Raw genomic sequence first — 20638 nt, 5'->3', positions numbered from 1 at the left:
AAGAGTATAAGGAAGAGCAATTAAATTCAATAAATATTAGTCGAATGCCTTCCATGTACTCAGTGCCAGAAACCAGGAAAAGCTAAGAAGGATCTCTCTTTAGGAAGGAAGAAAGTGAAGGAACTGAGTTGGGCCCAAAAAATATAACATCTGAAGTAGAAAGATATTGTAGAGGTAGTTGAATGATTGATACAGAATTGTTTTTCTTTGGAAAGGAGGGATGGGAGGTTATAGTTGGTCATTCTAAAGAAGATTGCCTTAGAAATTCAGAAAGAGTTTAAGAGAGTAAATACCACCAGCTAAGTGAGGATTTTAACCCAGTTTTGTGTTGTGTAATGTAAAATTGTCTCTCATTTCTCTAAATCATTGTCTCAAAATCATTTGGCAGACAAAGGAAAGGGGTAGAGAGAGGCACTAATACCTAAATCAGGGTGTTCAAATATATCATGTGATAAAATGAAGTTAAGGGAGCTGGATTCTACCAGCCAGTTTTGTGACCTTGGAGAAGATCATATGTAAATAAAGGAGCTCTGAGTCTTTTCAACTCTTAATATTCTAACATTCTTTTTCAGTTGTTCTACCAAGGTGCACTGGCAATTAAACTGATTGAAATTAATGTGAACTAATGTCTCATAACAGATATTCTGCTGCTCATCCATGTGAGGTCTTCTCTTACTGCTTGACTCCCATAGGTTCTCAGTCCCTACACACCATTTTATTTTTATTTATTTTATTTTATTTTATTTTATTTTATTTTATTTTATTTTATTTTATTTTATTTTATTTTTGAAAAGTTTATTTTTTTAAATTTATTTATTTTGTTAATGTTTATTTTTTGAGAGAGAGAGAGAGAGACAGTGCTAGTGGGGGAGGGTCAGAGAGATAGGGGGACACAGAATCCGAAGCAGGCTCCAGGCTCTGAGCTGTCAGCACAGAGCCTGACATGGGGCATGAATCCTCAAACCATGAGACCATGACCTGAGCTGAAGTCAGCCGCCCAACCGACTAAGCTACCCAGGTGCTTCTATATTTGAAAAAATTTTAAATTTATTTATTTATTTTGAGAGAGAGAGAGAGTACGCATGAGTGAGGAAGGGGCAGAGAGAGAGAGAGAGAGAGAGAGAGAGAGAGAGAGAGAGTGTGTATGAGTAAGCAGGGGAGGGAGGGGCAGAGAGGGAGAGGGAGACAGAGAGAGAAAATCCCAAGCAGGCTCTGTGCTGTCAATGCAGAGCCTGATGTGGGGCTCAAACTCATAAATGGTGAGATCATGACCTCAGCCGAAATCAAAGTGTCCGAAATTTAACAGACTGAGCTACCCAGGCACCCGCCTGTACACCATTTTAAAAGCAAAAATTGGGGCACCTGGTTGGTTTAGTCAGTTAAGCATCAGACTCTTGATTTTGGCTCAGGTCATGATCACACAGTTGTTAGACTGAGCCCCATGTTGGGCTCCACACTGGGCGGGCTCCATGCTGGGAATGGAGCCTGCTTAAGACTGACACACACACACACACACACACACACACACACACACACACACACACTCTCTCTCTCTCTCTCTCTCTCTCTCTCTCTCTCTCTCTCTCTCTCGGTAGCTTAGTCAGTTGAGTGTCCAACTTTTGGTTTGGTATGGAGTCATTGTCCCAGGGTTGTGGGATTGAGCACCGCGTTGGGCTCCTCGCTGAGTGTGGAGCCTGCTTGAGATTATCTCTCTCTCCCTCTACCCCTCTCCACTGCATGCGCGCGCGCGCTCTCTCTCTCTCTCTCAAAAAAAAAAAAAAAATATATATATATATATATATATATTCTCTCCCTCTCCTTATGTTCTTCCCCATCCTCTCTCTCAAAAAATAAAGTAAATAAAAATAAAAGAAAAAATTTTTTATAAGTTTTTAGCATCAATAAAACCTGGTTTGAGTGGATGCTAAGCAGTTTGTCGTGTTTGTCTAGATTAGTGAATTTTTCTTCTGCTGTAGAAATGTTTATTGTGTTTGCTTATGGAATGCTGCGTAATTTTTTTTACTAAAGATTTTTTTAAGTTTGTTTTTGAGAGAGAGAGAGAGAGAGAGAGAGAGAGAGAGAGAGAGAGAGAGAGAGAGAAAGCACGAGTAGGGGAGGAGCAGAGAGGGAGGGAGAGAGAGAATCCCAAGCAGGTTCCACACTGTCAGCGCAGAACCTGACTTGGGCCTTGAGGTTAGGAGCTCTGAGATCATGACCTAGCCAAAATTGAGAGTCAGATGTTTAACCAACTGAGCCACCCAGGTGCTCTGATGCTACCTAATTTTGAAGGGATATTGTGTCATATATGACATGTTCATTATGTTATCTTTTTAAAATTGAAAAAATAAGAATGCTCAAAACATATCTGACAGTGTAGTAGGCTATAGACAGCAATTATGCAGTTATAATAACTGTTACTTGTAGGTAGAATTTGAATCATTTATTTTTTCCCTCTCCGGTGTGGTAGCTCAAGTATAGAATTCCATTGTTGATTATTGTTTCGTTTTTATTATTCTTTCACCATGTATTTATTGGGCACTAATTGTGCCAGGCAAGTCCCTGGGTAAATTTAATATTCAAAAGTGTCTAAAGTTATTCCCAACTTCTAAACATTTCTTTAGACAACATAACTAACAAAAAGTACATGTTTTTCAGTGGATTAGAGAGGAGAAGCCTTTGATGAGCCATAGTTCTGTACCTGACTGTCATTTTCTTTTTAACTATCTTTTTTTAATGCTTATTTATTTTTGAGAGAGCGACTTTGACTTTGAGAGAGCGAAAGAGCACAAATGGGTGAGGGGTGGAGAGAGAGGGGAACAGAGGATCTGAAGCGGGCTCTGAGCTGACAGCAGAGAGCTGATGTGGGCCTCAAACTCACAAACCATGAGACTGTGACCTGAGCCAAAGTCAGACATTTAACTGAACGAGCCACCCAGATGCCCCTGTCATTTTCTTTTTAGATTAAATCTTTTGCACATATCCCTGCTTCCTGCCTCTTTCTAATGCATTTACATTGCATACTTCACTTCTCCAGCTTTAATTTTCTACTTTTATTTCATAGATTTCCTGAAATGGATAGGTGGCCCGTAGCTCTGGTTTATCTTCTTACATGTGATTTTGAGAGAGAGAATTAGCCTCTCGTGTAATTTCAACAGATTGTGCTGATTGTACTGTCTCATTCCATAGTTTTAATCTGTGTGCCGATGATTTTCAAATTTGTATTCCCAATTCAGACATCTCTTCTTACCTTTGGTATCTTATACAAACTGTCTCTTTAATATTTGGATATGCCATAGGCATCTTAAAACTGGTGTAAAATCTCTGTTCTCGGATTATCTTCATGAATACGTGGTACCACCATCATCTATGTTTCTTAAGCAAAAAATTCAGGAGTTATTCTTCATCCTTCACTCTTCACATTTGCTTATTGCTCTTATCTAATATGTCACTGACTTCTGTCAAATTTACTTTTTCTGTGTTTCAAATTTGTCTCTTTATCTTCTCCCACAACTCATTTGTTTACATGAATTACATTTCTCTATACCAGTACATCATGAAGTCCATGACCTATTTCTGGTTCCCAACAAGATACATATAGAAATTGGTAGTATGATACTGTCACAACATCCACGTGCATGATCATTTTCTAGCAATTCATTGTTACTGCATTTTATTCACTTGACCTTGGATTGGAAATTTAAAAAGCAAACAAAAAACCCCCTTACCATTACACCTAATTTGAGTAGTACCTTTGTGGACTGTTGTTACGAGTCCTGACTGAGCTTTCTGCTTTCATGCGTGTCCCCTTTTGATCTCTTACCTAAATCTATTGTTTTTCTTTTACAGAAGATGTGACATGAAAATCAAACTATGTCACATGCTGCCTTAAAAGTTACAGAGTTCTTCAGTGGCACTTGAATACAAACCTAACATTACCTGGAGGCCTTATATAAATTGGTTCCTGTGTGTATTTTTAACCTCATCTCCCGCCACTCTTTCTTTTGTCCCTGTAGTGTGCACATGTGCAGTTCCCTATGCACAGCAGTTTCTTCCTGTCTTTGGCATTTGCTCACATTCCTACCTCTTGTCTGGACCATTCGGACACTTGTTCTTTGCAAGTTGGCTCCTTTTCATTCTTGAAATCTTAGTTTAAATGCCACTTCCTTTGAGAGGCTTTCTGTAAGCATTCTAGCCAAAGGATACTTTTCTGTCAGGATATGTTCCTTTTGCTCTTTAATATCACATGTTCAAATTTGTTTATGTGTGTTTGTGTGCTTGCTTGTTCATGCTCTGGCTCCCCTACTTCACTGGAGAGTCTTTGAGGGCAGGGATTATTTCTGTTTTATTTATAGTAATAAGAGTGCCTTGTACATAAGGCTCTGAATATTTAAGTGAAGACTGTAATTATATTTGAAATCAAACATAACAATAATAATTACTTACTCTCAGCTCGTACATTTTCAGTCATGGCATTTGCTAAAGTGCAGTGGTAGTGTTAGTGGTACCAGGAGCGGTAGCATTAAGCATTTAGCTGTAGCCACAGGGTTCACTAAATATTGAATATGCATGCGCCAAGACCTGATTAAGGAGTTAAGGTGCATTGTTGTCTTTAAGATTCTCACAGCAGTTTCAGGATATAGAAACTATTATTACTGGTTTATAGTTGAGGACAACCGAGACTGAGCAGTCTCTCAATTCGACTTGCTAGGGTAATTTGCCTAGGAAGTGGCAAAATGGGGATAGGAATTGAGATCATCTGAGTACAGATTCTTGCTCTTAATCACTTTGCCATATGGACTGGTGTTATTCTACACTTTCCTCCCCCTCTCACTTTGAATTATGTCTATCATAGGGGTACCTGGGTGGCTCAGTCGGCTAAGTGTCTGACATCCGGTCAGGTCATGATCTCACCTTTGGTGAGTTTGAGCCCTGCATCGGACTCCATGGCTGGCAGTGTGGAGTCTGCTTGGGATTATTGCTCACTCCTCTCTCCCGCCCCTCTCCTGCTTGTGCTTTCTCTCTCTCTCTCTCTCTCTCTCTTTCAAAAAAAAAAAAAAAATCAAGTTTGTCACAGTGTCTGTACCTTGGTCCTTACTTTACTAGGGAACCTATTTATATTTTTTTTGTAGCTTTTTTTAAATCAAATCTTTAGACTTTATTTTTAATATGTGAGCTTTTATATTTTGTCTTTTTCTTACATCACATCTTCTCAGCCTTGATTTTAGTGAATTTTTTCCTAAATTCAGGAGTCCATCGTGAGCTTCTTTACCAAACCAATGTTGTTTCAAAGATTTCTTTTTTGTTGTTCCCCCTTAGTCATTCTCCTAGCAACTCTTGTCTCCTGTTTATCCATGTATTCTATCCATCCTGTCATTGCTTTATTCCTCTAACAAATACCAGATATTTACTGAGACTGTATTATATTCCAAATGATGCTATCTAGCTAATCAAGTGTATCTGTGAATCCTAGTTCTAAAAATGATTTAAGAAAGTTTTAGGGTTTTTTTTCTCAGCAAGAAGAGATGAGGACACTATAATAAACATGTATGTGTGTGGACTTCTATTTATATATATCTTTCTCTGCTTTATGTGACTGGAAGAATCCTTCTGCTGGACTCCATAGAAGTTTACCACAATAAATAGCTATTACAAAGTATTAAATTAAAATGTAGAATTTTACTGCTTTTAAAATAGAACATATTCCAAAAATGCATGTATCCCTTTAAAAATGGTAATCTGTTTTTAACAACTGATGTTGAGTTAGAATTTTAAATCTACTAAATTTTTATTTATTTTTATGATTTTAAAAAATGGAATTTCTAACACAGTACATGACACATAGAAAGCAGTCAGTATGTTTTTATTATATATGTAAATACTGAAAATTGAATGTACAGCATTTTCAAATTCTAAAATATATTAATCTTGAACCAGTCTGATACTACTCTTACTATACCAACAAATGTTTCTGTGCATTATAAAGTCTATTACATATACAAATAATGAGAAGATGAATATTTGTGTTTTTATAACACATTCACAATTATTAATAAATATAGGCAGTTCAAAATAATATAGGCCTTCACATGACTCATTGCCTATAATGTTTTCTTCTAATAAACAAAAAACAAATGTAACAAAAATGTAAGAAATATTTTAGGTCTTAGTTCCCATTAATACCTTTTTCCTCCCAAATGTTTAAGCACATTTTCCCCTCCCAGTCCTTGCCACAGTGTTTCGTGTTCTTGTAATATTCTGTTTTTGCATTTATTACATTGGTTATCAGTTAATTAAACTTTTTGCTTCCTTTGCTAGACTTTAAAATCCATTAATGTAGATACTCAGTGTCCAGCAATGTAGTATATCCACTTTCGTTGTTACTACAGAATGTTGAGTATTGATAGGACATTTTAATGTTTTTGTGAAACAGAGAAGTAAATTATTTGAGAAGATTGAGGTTATTTGAGAAGATTCCAGTATATTTTAAATTTTTATAACTGGTCATATGTAAATACAAATAAGTTTTAGGCCATATCTGTATTTTTATTTTTTACTTTATTTACTTATTTTATTTGTATTTGTATTTTGAAAATAAAAATGCGATGTTTCTAACACTCAGTTTTTTCCCCTCTTAACAGTTTCTCAAGCAAGACCTCCCCCAAATCAGAAGAAAGGTGAGGTTGTGCCTATTGATTCTAAATTTATTTTAAAAAGTAAAAGTAAGTAAGCTAGATTACAAAATGAAAGCTGAGACTCTGAAGTTACACCAAATGTTTGTGCTTGGTAGTCAGTGCTCAGGTCATACTCATTACCAAATATTTTGAATATTACTGCTGACTTAAAATATTTTTTTAGGTCAAAGGAACTAAGATTATAAATTTACAAACTTTAAAGTTTTAATTGGGCAAGTCTGTGTCTTTTAATGATAATAACAGCATATTTGGTACCTTTAAAATTTTGTCTTTACAGGATCTCGAACACCCATTATCATAATTCCTGCAGCTACCACCTCTTTAATAACCATGCTTAATGCAAAGGACCTTCTACAGGACCTGAAGTAAGTAATTTGTTAGGATATGGAGATAATGTTGAGAATTAGTAGTTAAGAATTTGGTATTCCTTATTTGGAGAAAACAGAATTTCAGTGTGTGTACTATCAACTTTACAGATAGTCTGAAATATTATTTTCAAAACAAAGTACAGTTGACTCTTGAACAATCCAGGGGTTTGAGGTGCCGACCCCTGCACAGTTGAAAATTTATGTACTACTTTTGATTCCTGCAAAAACTTAACTACTAGTAGCCTAATGTTGACTGGATGCCTTACTGATAACATAATTAATATATAACATAACAGTCAAATAGCAAGTATTTTGTATTTTATATGTGTTATATACTCTATCCTTATAATAACATAAGCTAGAGAAAAAATTTCATTAGAAGAATCACAAGGAAGAGAAAATACATATATAGTACTGTATTGTATTTATATAAAACAAAAAATCCATGGATAAGTGGACCCATGCAGTTTAAAACAATGTGGTTCAAAGATCTGCTGTATATTCTTTTCACTCTGGATCCTTTAGGGAAAATTACAGAAATTTTTGGCTAAAGTTCTTAATAAAAAGGGTACTGTTACAGTAAATTTTAATATGAATTATTTTCTTTTGACTTTTACCTGAAGAGCTTGAGGAAGTTCTAAAACAAATTCGGTTTCTCTCCCTCTGCCCTTCTCCCAAGTTCTAGTTGAAGAATGGGAAAAGTGATACCAACTTCTGTATATATTAGGTATATACCTTGTAAGGTGGATGGAGGTTGGGAACATAGTTTTTTAACCCAGACCTTGGGAAAAGTTAGTTGAATGAAGCTCATATCTTATGTTAAAATTTCCAGATACTTAGCTTTCTGAGAAAAAGTTTTTAAAGTATTATTGACCTTTATTAGTTCCAGGTGAATTGGGTAAAGATTTAATATTTGTGTATATTGCAAAATGATCACCACAGAAATCTAGTTAACATCCATCACCGTACATAGTTACAAAATTTTTTTTGTTTTTTTTTAACTTTGATAAAATAATTTTATTTATTTATTTTTAATTTTAAATCCAAGTTAGTTAACATATAGTGTAATAATGGTTTCAGGAGTACAATTTAGTGATTCATCACTTACATACAACACTCAGTGCTCATCCCAGCAAGTGTCCTCCTTAATGCCTCTCACCCCATAGTCCTTCTTCCCACCCAACACCCCACCAGCACCCTTCAGTTTGGTCTATGTATCTAAGAGTCTCTTATGGTTTGTCTCCCTCTCTGTTTTTATATTATTTTTGCTTCCCTTCCCTTATATTCATCTCTTTTGTATCTTAAATTGCACATATGAGTGAAAACATATCATATTTGTCTTTCTCTTTTTTAGTTTGCTTAGCCTAATGCACTCTAGTTCCATCCACATTGTTGTGAATGGCAAGATTTCATTCTTTTGGATTGCTGAGTAATATTCCATTGTGTATATATATATAGCACATATACCACATCTTCTTTATCCATTTGTCAGTCATTGGACATTTGGGCTCTTTCCATATGTTGGCTATTGTTGATAGTGCGGCTGTAAACATTGGGGTACATGTGCCCCTTTGGATCAGCACTCTTGTATCCTTGGATAAATACCTAGTAGTGTAATTGCTGGGTAGTAGGGTAGTTCTATTTTTAGAAACTCCATACTGTTTTCCAGAGTGGCTGCACCAGTTTGCATTCTCACCAGCAGTGCAAAACGGTTCCCGTTTCTCTGCATCGTTGCCAACATCTAATGTTGCCTGAATTGTTCATTTTAGCCATTCTGACAGGTGTGAGGTGGCATCTCATTGTGGTTTTGATCTCTCTTTCCCTGATGATGAGTGATATTGAGCATTTTTTTATGTGTCTGTTAGCCATCTGGATGTCTTTGTTGGAAAAGTATTCGTGTCTTTTACACACATCTTCACTGGATTATTTGTTTTTTGGGTATTGAGTTTGGTAAGTTCTTCATAGATTTTGGATACTAACCCTTTATCTGATATGTCATTTGCATATACCTTCTCCCATTCCATCAATTGCCTTTTAGTTTTGCTGATTGTTTCCATCTTTGTGCAGAGGTTTTTTATCTTGATGAGCTCTCAGTAGGTCATTTTTGCTTTTGTTTCCCTTGCCTCTGGAGATGTGTCAAGTAAGAAGTGGCTAAGGTCAAAGAGGCTGCTGCCTGTTTTCTCCTCTAGGATTTTGATGGCTCCCTGTCTTAGGTTTAGGTCTTTCATCCATTTTTAGTTTATTTTTGTATATGGTGTAAGCAGGTGCTCCAGGTTCATTCTTCTGCATGTCACTGTCCAGTTTTCCCAGCACCATTTGCTGATGTCTTTTTTCCACTGGATATTCTTTCCTGCTTTGTCAGAGATTGGCTGGCCATACTTTCGTGGGTTCATTTCTGGGTTCTCTATTCAGTTCCAGTGATCTGTGTGTCTGTTCTTGTGCCAATACCATACTGTCTTGATGATTACAGCTTTGTAATACAGCTTGAAGTCTGGAATTGTGATCCCTCCAGCTATGTGGTTTTGTTTCTCAGGATTGCTTTGGCTATTTGGGGTCTTTTCTGGTTCCATACAAATTTTAGGATTGTTTGTTCCAGCTCTGTGAAGAATGCTGATGTTATTATTTTGTTACGGATTGCATTGAATATGTAGATTACTTTGGGTACTGTCGACATTTGAACAATATTCTTCCAGTCCATAAGCATGTAATGTTTTTCCAATTCTTTGTGTCTTCTTCAATTTCTTTCATAAGCTTTCTATAGTTTCCAGTGTATAGATTGTTCACCTCTTTGGTTAAGTTTATTCCTAGGTATTTTATGGGTTTTGGTGCATTTGTAAATGGGATTCATTCCTTAATTTCTCTGTTGCTTCATTATTGATGTATAGAAATGCAGCCGCTTTGTTCATTGATTTTATATCCTGTGACTTTGCTGAATTTCATGTATTATCAGTTCTTTAGTGGAGATTAGCAGTTTTTAAAGTGGAGTCTTTTGGTTTTTCCACATAGAGTATCATATTGTCTGCAAAGAATGAAAGTTTGACTTTCTTCTTGCCGATTCGGATGCCTTTTATTTCTTTGTGTTGTCTGATTGCTAGGCTAGGACTTCTGACACTATATTGAATAACAGTAGTGAGAGTGGACATCCTTGTCGTTTTCCTGACTATAGAGGGATAGCTCTTTTTTTCCCACTGAGGATGATGTTAGCAGTGGATCTTTCATATATGGCCTTTATGATCTTGAGGTGTGATCCTTCTAACTCTCCTTTCTTGAGGGTTTTTATCAAGAAAGGATGCTATGTGTTGTCAAATGCGTTTTCTGCATCTATTGAGAGAATCATGTGGTTCTTATCTTTTCTTTATTAATGTGATGTATCACATTGATTGATTTGCAGATATTCAACCAGCCTTGCATCTCAGGAATAAATCCCACTTGATTATGTCGAATAATTCTTTTGATGTATTGTTGGATCCGGTTTGCTAGGATCTTGTTGAGAATTTTTACATCCGTGTTCATCAGGGAAATTGGTCTGTACTTCTCCGTTTTAGTGGGGTCTTTGGTTTTGGAATCAAAACCTTGCAGAATGAGTTTGGAAGTTTTCCTTCCATTTCTATTTTTTGGAACAGCTTCAAAAGAATGGATGTTAACTCTTCTTTAAATGTTTGGTAGAATTTCCCTGGAAAGCCATCTGGCCCTGGAATCTTGTCTATTGGGAGATTTTTGATTACTGATTCAATTTCTTTATCGGTTATGGGTCTGTTCAAATTTTTTATTTCTTCCTGTTTCAGTTTTGGTAGTTTATATGTTTCTAGGAATTTGTCCATTTCTTGCAGATTGCCCAATTTGTTGGCATATAATTGCTCATAATATTCTCTTACGATTGTATTTCTGCGGTGTTTGTGATCTCTCCTCTTTCATTTGTGATTTTATTTGGGCCCTTTTTTCCCCTTTTTGATCAGTCTGGCTAGGGGGTTATCAATTTTGTTCATTCTTTGAAAGAACCAGCTCCTGGTTTCATTGATCTGTTCTACTGTTTTTTTTGATTTCAGTATCATTGATTTCTGCTCTGATCTTTATTATTTAACAGCTTCTGCTGATTTGGGGCTTTATTTGCTGTTCTCTTTGTAGCTCTTTTAGGTGTAAGGTTAGGTTGTGTATTTGAGACCTTTCTTCCTTCTTTAGGAAGGTGTGGATTGCTATATACTTCCCTCTTACAACTGCCTTTGCTGCATCCCAGAGGTCTTGGGCTGTTGTGTTTTCATCTTCATTTGCTTCTGTGTACTTTTTAATTTCCTCTTTAATTTCTTGGTTAACCCATTTATTCTTTAGTAGGGTGTTTTTTATATCCAAGTATTCATGATCTTTCCAAATTTTTTCTTGTGGTTGATTTCAAGTTTCATAGTGTTGTTTAAAAATATGCAAGGTATGATCTTGATCTTTTTGTGCTTGTTGAGGGCTGACTTGTGACCCAGTATGTGATCTATTCTGGAGAATGTTCCATGTGCATTTGAGAAGAATGTGTATTCTGCTGCTTTAGGATGAAATGTTCTGAATATGTCTGTTAAGTCCATCTGGTCCAGTGTGTCTTTCAAAGCCATTGTTTCCTTCTTGATTTTCTGCTTAGATGATCTTTCCACTGCTGTAAGTGGAGTGTTGAAGTCCCCTACTATTATGGTATTATCATCAGTGAGTATCTTTATGTTTGTGATTCATAGAATTATATATTTGGGTGCTCCCATGTTGGCATAAATATTTACAGTGTTAGATCTTCCTGGTGGATAGACCCCTTAATTATGATACAGTGTCCCTCTTCATCTCTTGTTTCAGTCTTTGGTTCAAAATCTAGTTTATCTAATATAAATATGGCTGTTCTGGCTTTCTTTTGATGACCATTATAATGATAGATGGCTCTCCATCTCCTTACTTTCAATCTGCAGGTGTCTTTAGGTCTAAAATGAACTTCTTGTAAACAGCATATAGATGGGTATTGTTTTCTTATCCATTCTGATACCTGATGTCTTTTGGTTAGAGCGTTTAGTCCATTGACATTTAGAGTGAGTACAGAAAGATACGAATTTTGTCTCATTGTATTGCCTACAGGCATGTAGAGTTGGTGTTTCTGGTGATGTTCTTGGTCCTTTCTAGTCTTTGTTGCTTTTTGTCTTTTTGTTTTGTTTTGTCTTTTCCCCGCTCAATGAGCCCCCTATGATTTCTGGCCAGGCTGGTTTAGTAGTCAATATTCCTTTAGTTTTTGTTTGTCTGGGAAACTCTTGATTTCTCCTTCTATTTTGAATGACAGCCTTGCTGGATAAAGAATTCTTGGTTGCATATTTTTCCGATTTAGCACATTGAATATATCCTACCACTCCTTTCTGGCCTGCCAAGTCTCTGTGGATAGGTCTGCTACAACCTGATCTGTCTTAACTTATAGGTTAAGGACTTTTTTCCCCTGGCTGTTTTCATAATTCTTTCCTTTTCTGTGTATTTTGTGAATTTGACTATGATATGCCTCAGTGATGTTTGGTTTTTGTTGAATCTAATGGGATTTCTCTGTGCTTCTTGGATTTTTATGTCTGTGTCCTTCCTCAGATTAGGAAAGTTTTCCAGTGTTATTACTCACATAAACCTTCTGCCCCTTTTTCTCTCTCTTCATCTTCTGGGATTCCTGTGATTCAGATGTCATTCTTTTTTAATAAGTCACTGAGTTCTCTAAGTCTTGTATCGTGATCTTTTCCCTTTGTTTCCCTCTTTTTCTGCTTCATTGTTCTCCATAATTTTATCTTCTGTATCACTGATTCACTGGATGCTGTCGTGGCATCCATTCGAGTTTGCATCTCGGTTACAGCATTTTTAATTTTGTCCTGACTATATTTTATTTCTTTATCTCCAGAGAAACCCATTCTATGCTTTTTTCAGCCTCAGTATTCTCATTATCATGGTTCTAAATTCTAGTTTAGACGTCTTGCTTATATTTGTGTTGATTAAGCCCCTGACTGTCATTTCTTCCCCTTCTTTCTTTTGGAGTGAATTCCTTTATTTTGTCATTTCGGTGGAAGGAAAAAAATTAATAAAATAAAAAAGAAAAATTAAAAAATTAAAACCAAAAAAAATCAAGTAAAGGAAGCTAGATTCTAGATGTGTTTTGGTCTGCTTGTACAAAGAAGCTTGATAGAATAGAGAAAAGGGGGAAAGAAAAATGGTAAGAAAATTAAAAATTAAAAAGAAATTTATATAATAAAATAGAATAAAATTAAAGAAAATGAAATAGAACAAAAAGTTTAAAAAATTTAAAATAAAGTAAAAAAAAAAAATAAAAAATTTCTCTTTCTATAGCCAAGAAAGAGGAAGAAAGGAAAGAATGAAAAAAAAAAAAAAAAAGAAAACAATTTAAGCAAGGAAAATGAGTAAATGAACCAGCAAACAGAATGAAACCCAAATAAAGTTACATCCAGTTTGCCCTAGAACTGAAACTGTGAAGCCTTCTATAGTTTGTAGGCTAAGCAGGTGGAATGACTTGTGCTGGTCTTTTAGGGGATGTGCTTGGAGGGCACAGTTGGGTAGGGCTTGGTGTAACAGCTCCATTCTCCACGAGTTGGCATTGCTTAGCTTACTGGGGTGGATCAGTGTGACACGCATCTGTCTTTATGGGAGATGTGGAAATGGCTTCACTCAGCTCCCTAGTCTTCTGGCACAGAAACTTTGTGCTGTCACCAACTTGCCATCAAGCACCCCTCCTTTGTCTCAGGCCTCCGTCCACTACCCTTTCCATGTCCAAGCTGTCTACCTTCCAGGTGGCACTGCCTTCCAGAGTTTTATCTCAGATGGGATTGTGTTTCAAAACCGCACATGTCAGAGACCCCTGTGGCTTGGACCTGCTCCAGCTCTCTGGGGGAGGGTCTTGCTGAGCAATGGTTGGGTGCCGGCTTGCTCCAGAAAACCTTTGTGCAATCACACAGTGTCAGAGGTTCAGAGATTATGGCAAATCACAGCACATAGCCGGTGCTAGGTTTCACCACACTCTGGGGTCTTTGTCCCAATACTAGCAAACGTGGCTGCTCTTCAGGGTCCTCTGGGACCTTTGCCTGTGGGGAGACCATATGGCTTCTACCAAATGCACTCCAAGCAGAGGAACCGCTTCTTCCCGTGTGGCCCTCAGACCCCACAGACCCCTCTGCCTTGCTCCTGGGGATTTGCCCTAACTTCCTCACCAGAGCACCGCCAGGCACTGAACTCAGAAACTACAGACTTTGTTCCACTGTTTATAGAATTTTGGTGGTATTGAAACCCTCTCTTTTCTTCCTGTCAGTGGTTTTGGGGAACAGATTTCTTGTTCAGTGCCCTGTGAGTGTTTTCACTCTTTTCTCTCTCTTTCTCTCTAGCTACTCTCGGTGGAGTGCTTTTCTTGCATGATCCTGATGTACCGTACTCTCCCCCTTTCTCTCTTTCTGTCCTTTTTCTGCTAAAACAGCTCCCTACTCTCCATGGCTTTTCTCTTCCACAGTTCACCTCTCCGTACTGTGTACCTGCTGAGTTCTCTGGCTCAAGTTATGCAGGTTGTTGTGTTAATCCTCAGATCAAGCTCCTAGGTGTTCAAAACGGTTTGGTGCTGATCTAGCTGTATTTCAGGGATAAGACAAGCTCAGGTCTCCATGCTGCTCCGCCACCTTAACTACCCCCCTCCCCCCAATGTTTTTCTTGTGATTACAGCTTTAAATATCCATTCCCTTAAGTACTGTCAAATATGCAATGCAGTATTATAGCTATAGTCGATATGTTGTACATTACCTGTGATTTATTTATTTGGTAGCTAGAAATGTGTACCATTTTATTTGTAACTGGAATTTTGTATCTGAAATTTTTAGTCTCCTTCCTCATTTCTTGTTTAAAATGAGTATAGTCACAGTAGTATCACTTTGCTATAGTAAACACAGATCATGATAATGTGTACAAAGTTAATCTCTCCCTTACCTAGCTAGCTTCTCTAGAAGTATTTATCTTCATGTTAATTAATATGAATAGGTGTGCCACTTTTAGGATCATGATTATTATTTTTTAATCTTTATGCTACTTGTAGTGGTTGTCATTTACAGAAGAAAAATGGTGATGCTAAAATTGTTTTAAATAATTTGCAATGATATGTACATTAGTAAGATTTAAAATGGGTGCTAGATAAGTGATTTTCGGAATGCTGTCAAGTTTATGAACATTATTATTAGCATGGCAGATAATGAGTGGTTGCTAGTGATTTCTGGATGTCTACTTTTGCTTTTGATGGGAGGATATCCACTATGTTTTCCTCTCATTTTAAATTTCATATACTAGATTCTCATGATTTATTTGTGCTCTTGGCCTTTTGCTGTTTGCATTTGTGAATTGTTAGTGGACTTTATTCTAAGGCATTGCACTTTTATGTAGTGTACATTAACCTAAATTAACTATCTTCTTTCATTAAAAACTGAAAGGGGTGTGTGTGAACGTGAGCTTGTGTGCATGTATGTCTGCATGGCGGGGCGCAAGTATTCTCAGCCTCCTTGCTCAGGTAGGCGATATTTGTGTCCTTTTTTTTTTTAAAAAAAATTTTTTTTAACGTTTATTTATTTTTGAGACAGGGAGAGACAGAGCATGAACAGGGGAGGGTCAGAGAGAGGGAGACACAGAATATGAAGCAGGCTCCAGGCTCTGAGCTGTCAGCACAGAGCCTGACGCGGGGCTAGAACTCACGGACCGCAAGATCATGACCTGAGCCGAAGTCAGCCGCCCAACCGACTGAGCCACCCAGGCGCCCCTTGTGTCCTTTTTAACACAGTTAAAAACATAGTTGCTTACGTAGTACTAGGCGTAATAAGTTAAATAAAATCATTTTAATAAAATATTTTCAAGGGGAAAAATTTGTTTTTTCCTGTTCCCACATAGAGGCTCATGAGTTAAGACAGAATAATTTATAAACATTTATTGCAGAGTTCATATAGCTTGAGTGTAGTAAAATGCTATTCTGAGGAAAGAGTGGTCACTCTATCCTGTGGTGTTTGTCAATTAAATTTTTTCCCATCATGCTGATTATTAAAATGGGTGAATATATATTGAACATTCGTGGGTACTTAGGGTTTTGTTTTAAGGTAGTTCATTCTGTTTTTTATTGGGTAAGAAAGAAAATGGAAGAACCCAGCATAGTGTTTTGGAGGCTAAGAGTGGTGGTGTGGTCATTAGTTGGAGAGAAGGGGGTTAAATGTATTCTGCAGCAATACTTTTCTAGTGTTTTGTACTCTGTTATGGTACTCCTTATTAAATAGAGGTTGTCAAATTGTCCAGTTATCTTATACACATGGCGATTAAATCTTGGCATTTGTTATGAATTTGGACTTTTGCTCACTAAGCTTTAACCTTAATTATTTGAAGAAGTTCTGGATCGAAGACATGCCCTTACATAATTATTTTATAAACTTGTTTTTGTTGGGTGCTGCAGGAATGTAATACATCTAAAGTTGTTTTTTTATGTTAAATTCTCAATTCAAGGGGTTGGCCCTTGGCTGACAAATTATCTGGGACTCCTTTCTTCCTCCCCTACTCTTGAACCAGATCAAGATGGATACACGTCTTTAAAACTTGGAGAGGCGCCCAGGTGGCTCAGTTGGCTGAGCCTTTGACTCTTGATTTTAGCTCAGGTCATGGTCTCGTGGTTCATGGGATTTAGCCCATGGGGCTTGGGATTCTCTCTCTTCCTCTCCTTCTGCCCCTCCCCCGCTTGCTCGCACTTGCACTCTCTCAAATGAATAAACTTTAAAAAAAAGAAAACTTGATTAGAATTTTTTCTCCAAGTTCACCCTTTTGTTGTTTGTTTATTTACGTCTTCTAAGGTTACAGTTCTAGTTTCTTTGTGCCCTTCCTTTCTGTGGGTGGTAAAAACCAAGTCTCAAGCAGGTATTCCTGTCTTTCACTCTCATCCACTGCAGCATCAGTTGATTTCTGACTCATGACTATTTTCTTTCCAGTTCACCTATGCATTTCAGGTATTTGTTATATTTTATCTGACATTTCTTGGAAGGATTTTTATAATTACTGGAGCACTGTATTATTGGAACTGGAATTTTATAAGGTGTATTTAGTTTTTCTATATTGAGTTTATTTATTCAACACTCATAGAACAGTAACTAACAATCAAAGTACTATGTAGATAAATGTTCTGCGAGCTCAGCCTTTTTGGAGCTTACATGATAGTGGTGTTAGTGTACTAGGAGTCACCTATTGCAACTGATGAGAAATAAAATATGTTCCAGCATTTGGGATAAAACTGAATCTTAATGCCTTATTATTGAGAGTATAATGAAAAGTGTAATTTTCTTTGACACCAGTTTATAAACTTAAATCGCATCTTGAAGATAAGTTCAAAATCAGATTAGACCTCAGCAATAATATATCAGCCATGAAAACCTTTACCTACCTCCTCTCATAAATTATGTGGTGTTAGTGAGAAGGTATGTAACTCTAGTGATTTTTTTATAATCTAAAAAAATACTTGAAAATTACTGTTTTCTAGATTTTGAGACCTAAAAAGGAATCTCAGAATATACTCTTATTCTCAATGAAAATGCTGAGAGATAACCCTAAAACCTACTCTGGTAGTTGCAGAGCAGAAAATACAACCAGGTCTCCCAATGTCCAGTTTAGTTATTTTAACTTTTGGATAATGGGGATTCTTAACCAACATTCTGATTAAGAAATTGGGTTTTATTCTGGAACAAAATACTCTTTTGCAGTATTGAAGGTCTTACATTCACTATTAATTACAATAACAATATTTTGTAATTTGGTTTAACAATGAAAATTCTTATTAAATATTTTTAGTGGTAACTAGGAAAGTATTTTTGGTCATTAACATAATTTGTAGCCAAAGGAAGAATGTGAATGCTCTGCCTTCTCTCTTGGTGAAATAACAGTGATAATTCTTGAAGAAAGAAAACAAAAGCAACTTTACTACCAAACAGAAAATCATACTGCTTCTAAACTTATGACTAATTATAAATGAGACACAAAATGAGTTGTAAAACTTGCTAATTTCAGGTTTTACCGAGGGCAGAATTGGATATAAGTGCCTGTGTCTTAAAATAGCTGTATAAAAATCCATGTAATATGACACATACCAATATATCTGTACAGTCTTGTTTAGTACTTTTGAATAAAATTTTCACCGAACTTTTTTCCATTAACAGTAGGGAAAGAAGAAATTTTTGTTTTTATCATTTAGTGTTTTTACAGTGTTGTGGATTACTCAAGCAATTCCTCATGTCATCTACAATCGGGTGAATAAGAGATATTATTTTGGTCTTCTTTGAAATAGATTTGATAATGTAACTGAGACTGTGCCAGACCCATGCAAAAAATGGATTTGCTTAACTGCTTTAACTTTTTTTTTTTTTTTTTTTAGTTTGAGGATTCATGTGTTTTCTTTCCACCTAATGAATATACAAGAGTTGTTTTTTCATTGTTTATATTCTGTGAAATAATGTATTTATTTTTTTGTTTTGTGATGGCTTCTGTGTTTTGCATCTGGCACCCAGTTGGAATTCACAATTCCAACTAAATTGTGAATTCCTTAGAGAAAAGGGCTTGTTACTCTGTTGTCATTTGTATCTCCGTTGTTGAAAAACAGTGTTTGCCCAATAAAGGATATTAAGTAAATGTCTAGGAAAATGAGAAGCAGAAAGGATCACACTGAGAAAATTGGACAGGGGTAGATTTGTATATCTGAAATTCAAGGTTTGTTTTGTGTGTGTGTTTGTGCAAGCTGTGAACTCATTCAGTGCATTTATTTCAAATTTCAGATTTTTTTTTTTTTTTTTTTACATTTGTTTATTTTTGAGAGATGAGAGAGACAGAGCATGAGCAGGGGGAGAGGCAGAGAGAGGGGGAGACACAGAATCCAAAGCAGGCTCCAGGCTCAGAGCTGTCAGCACCGAGCTGGACACAGGGCTTGAACCCACAAACCATGAGATCATGACCTGAGCCAAAGTTGGACCCTTAACTGACTGAGCCACCCAGGTGCCCCTCTAATTTCAGATTTCTTTTTTGATATATGATAGTTGTATCTGTACCTGGGACTTGATTTTAGTTCCTGTGAAGTGTCATTATACTTGTTGGTATTGCGTTTTGTGCACTTACTGTATTTGGATCAGGTGATTTTTAAGGTCATTTTTAGCTCTTTGATTTTTATGATTTGTGAATTTGGTATTTCCAACTCTCACAGTTTTTAATAATTGACAGCTATTTATAATTTTTATAAATATCTTAATGGTTACAGAAAATTCACAGTAAGATTTTGGAGTGTTTAAAAAGAAATTCTATCTTTACTTTTTCATTCTCCAGAACCTTTGCAGTGCTCATCTGAATGCATTACAAATCTAAATCTTAAATATTGTTTATAATGGTAGATAGTAAACAGTGCAAAGAAATCACAAAGTAAATTTTAGTGTTTTTTTCCCCCCTCTTTAGGCTTACAACAGAGAAACCAAACAATTAAATAGACCACATTCTTAGGGTAGACCAAGCCTAATTTTTCTTCTAAGTATAAAACACTCCCTTCATTGTTTAACACCTCATTGCAACTGACATCTCCCCTACAGTTTGAGTCAGCTGGAGGCTTTGCTATGTAATTAATGCATAATTGAAACCTCCTCCACACAATTACAGTACTGGCTGTACCCCATAGCTCATTTTGGCATAGATTCTATTTGGTTTCATGTAAAATTAAGGATTCTTCCTTTTTTTTTTTTTTTGGCCCTTCAGTAAAAGAATCACACAAAAACAAAACCCTTAACCTTTAACGTCTGTAAATAACAAAATTAAGGTTGTGTTATGAAAGTATTAAAAAATATATTTTACATTTATAAATGTGATCCTGAGAGAAGTTTTAGTAGGACTGTAAGTTTATTTAAAATAAAATGATTGGATGACACTCATGATTCTGGCCATTATGGTAGCCTCACAGGACCAAGGTTCCAAAGGGGAGAGATTGCACGTAGAGAGTGCCTCAAAGATATGCGGAGGATTCTCTTTGCAGTAGTCAAATACTGTGGAGTACATTCATGTGAGGAAACTGCTTGATGCCTGGGGAAGAAGCAAGCAGAACAAATACTGGAGTTTATACCGGACCATGAATAATTCATGTTCCAAACAACCACAGGTAATGCAAAAAGATTCAACCACTTTGGAAAACAATATAGAAGTTTTTTCTTTAAAAAAAAATTTTTTTTTTAACATTTATTTATTTTTGAGAGACAGAGATAGAGCACAAGCAGGATAGGAGCAGAGTTAGAAGGAGACACAGAATCCAAAGCAGGCTCCAGGCCCCGAGCTGCCAGCACAGAGCCCGATGTGGGGCTCGTACTCACGGACCGCGAGATCATGACCTGAGCCGAAGACGGCCACTCAACCAACTGAGCCACCCAGACGCCCCTACAATATAGAAGTTTTTAATTTTTTTCTCTTTACATTGAAGATATTATTGCACTATCTTCTAGCTTCCTTTGTTGATGATAGGTCAGCTGTTAGTGTGATAATCCTATGAAGGAAGTCTGCTTTACCTGG

The 20638-nt window shown here is 36.5% G+C and overlaps 1 protein-coding gene across 1 annotated transcript in view; it reads left to right on the top strand.

Moving 5' to 3' along the window:
* The window catches only part of CDC73 (cell division cycle 73), a 135086-nt gene that overhangs the window by 90359 nt on the left and 24089 nt on the right, over window positions 1-20638 (top strand). Inside the window, exons 12-13 of the mRNA XM_003999432.6 lie at window positions 6639-6674; window positions 6970-7057. Coding sequence (XP_003999481.1) covers window positions 6639-6674; window positions 6970-7057 — 124 coding nt within the window. The remainder of the gene's footprint in view (window positions 1-6638; window positions 6675-6969; window positions 7058-20638) is intronic.

Source organism: Felis catus, chromosome F1 (genome assembly GCF_018350175.1).
Source record: "Felis catus isolate Fca126 chromosome F1, F.catus_Fca126_mat1.0, whole genome shotgun sequence".
In the NCBI taxonomy this organism is placed as follows: Eukaryota; Metazoa; Chordata; class Mammalia; order Carnivora; family Felidae; genus Felis; species Felis catus.
This window is presented reverse-complemented; position numbering and strand designations above follow the sequence as displayed.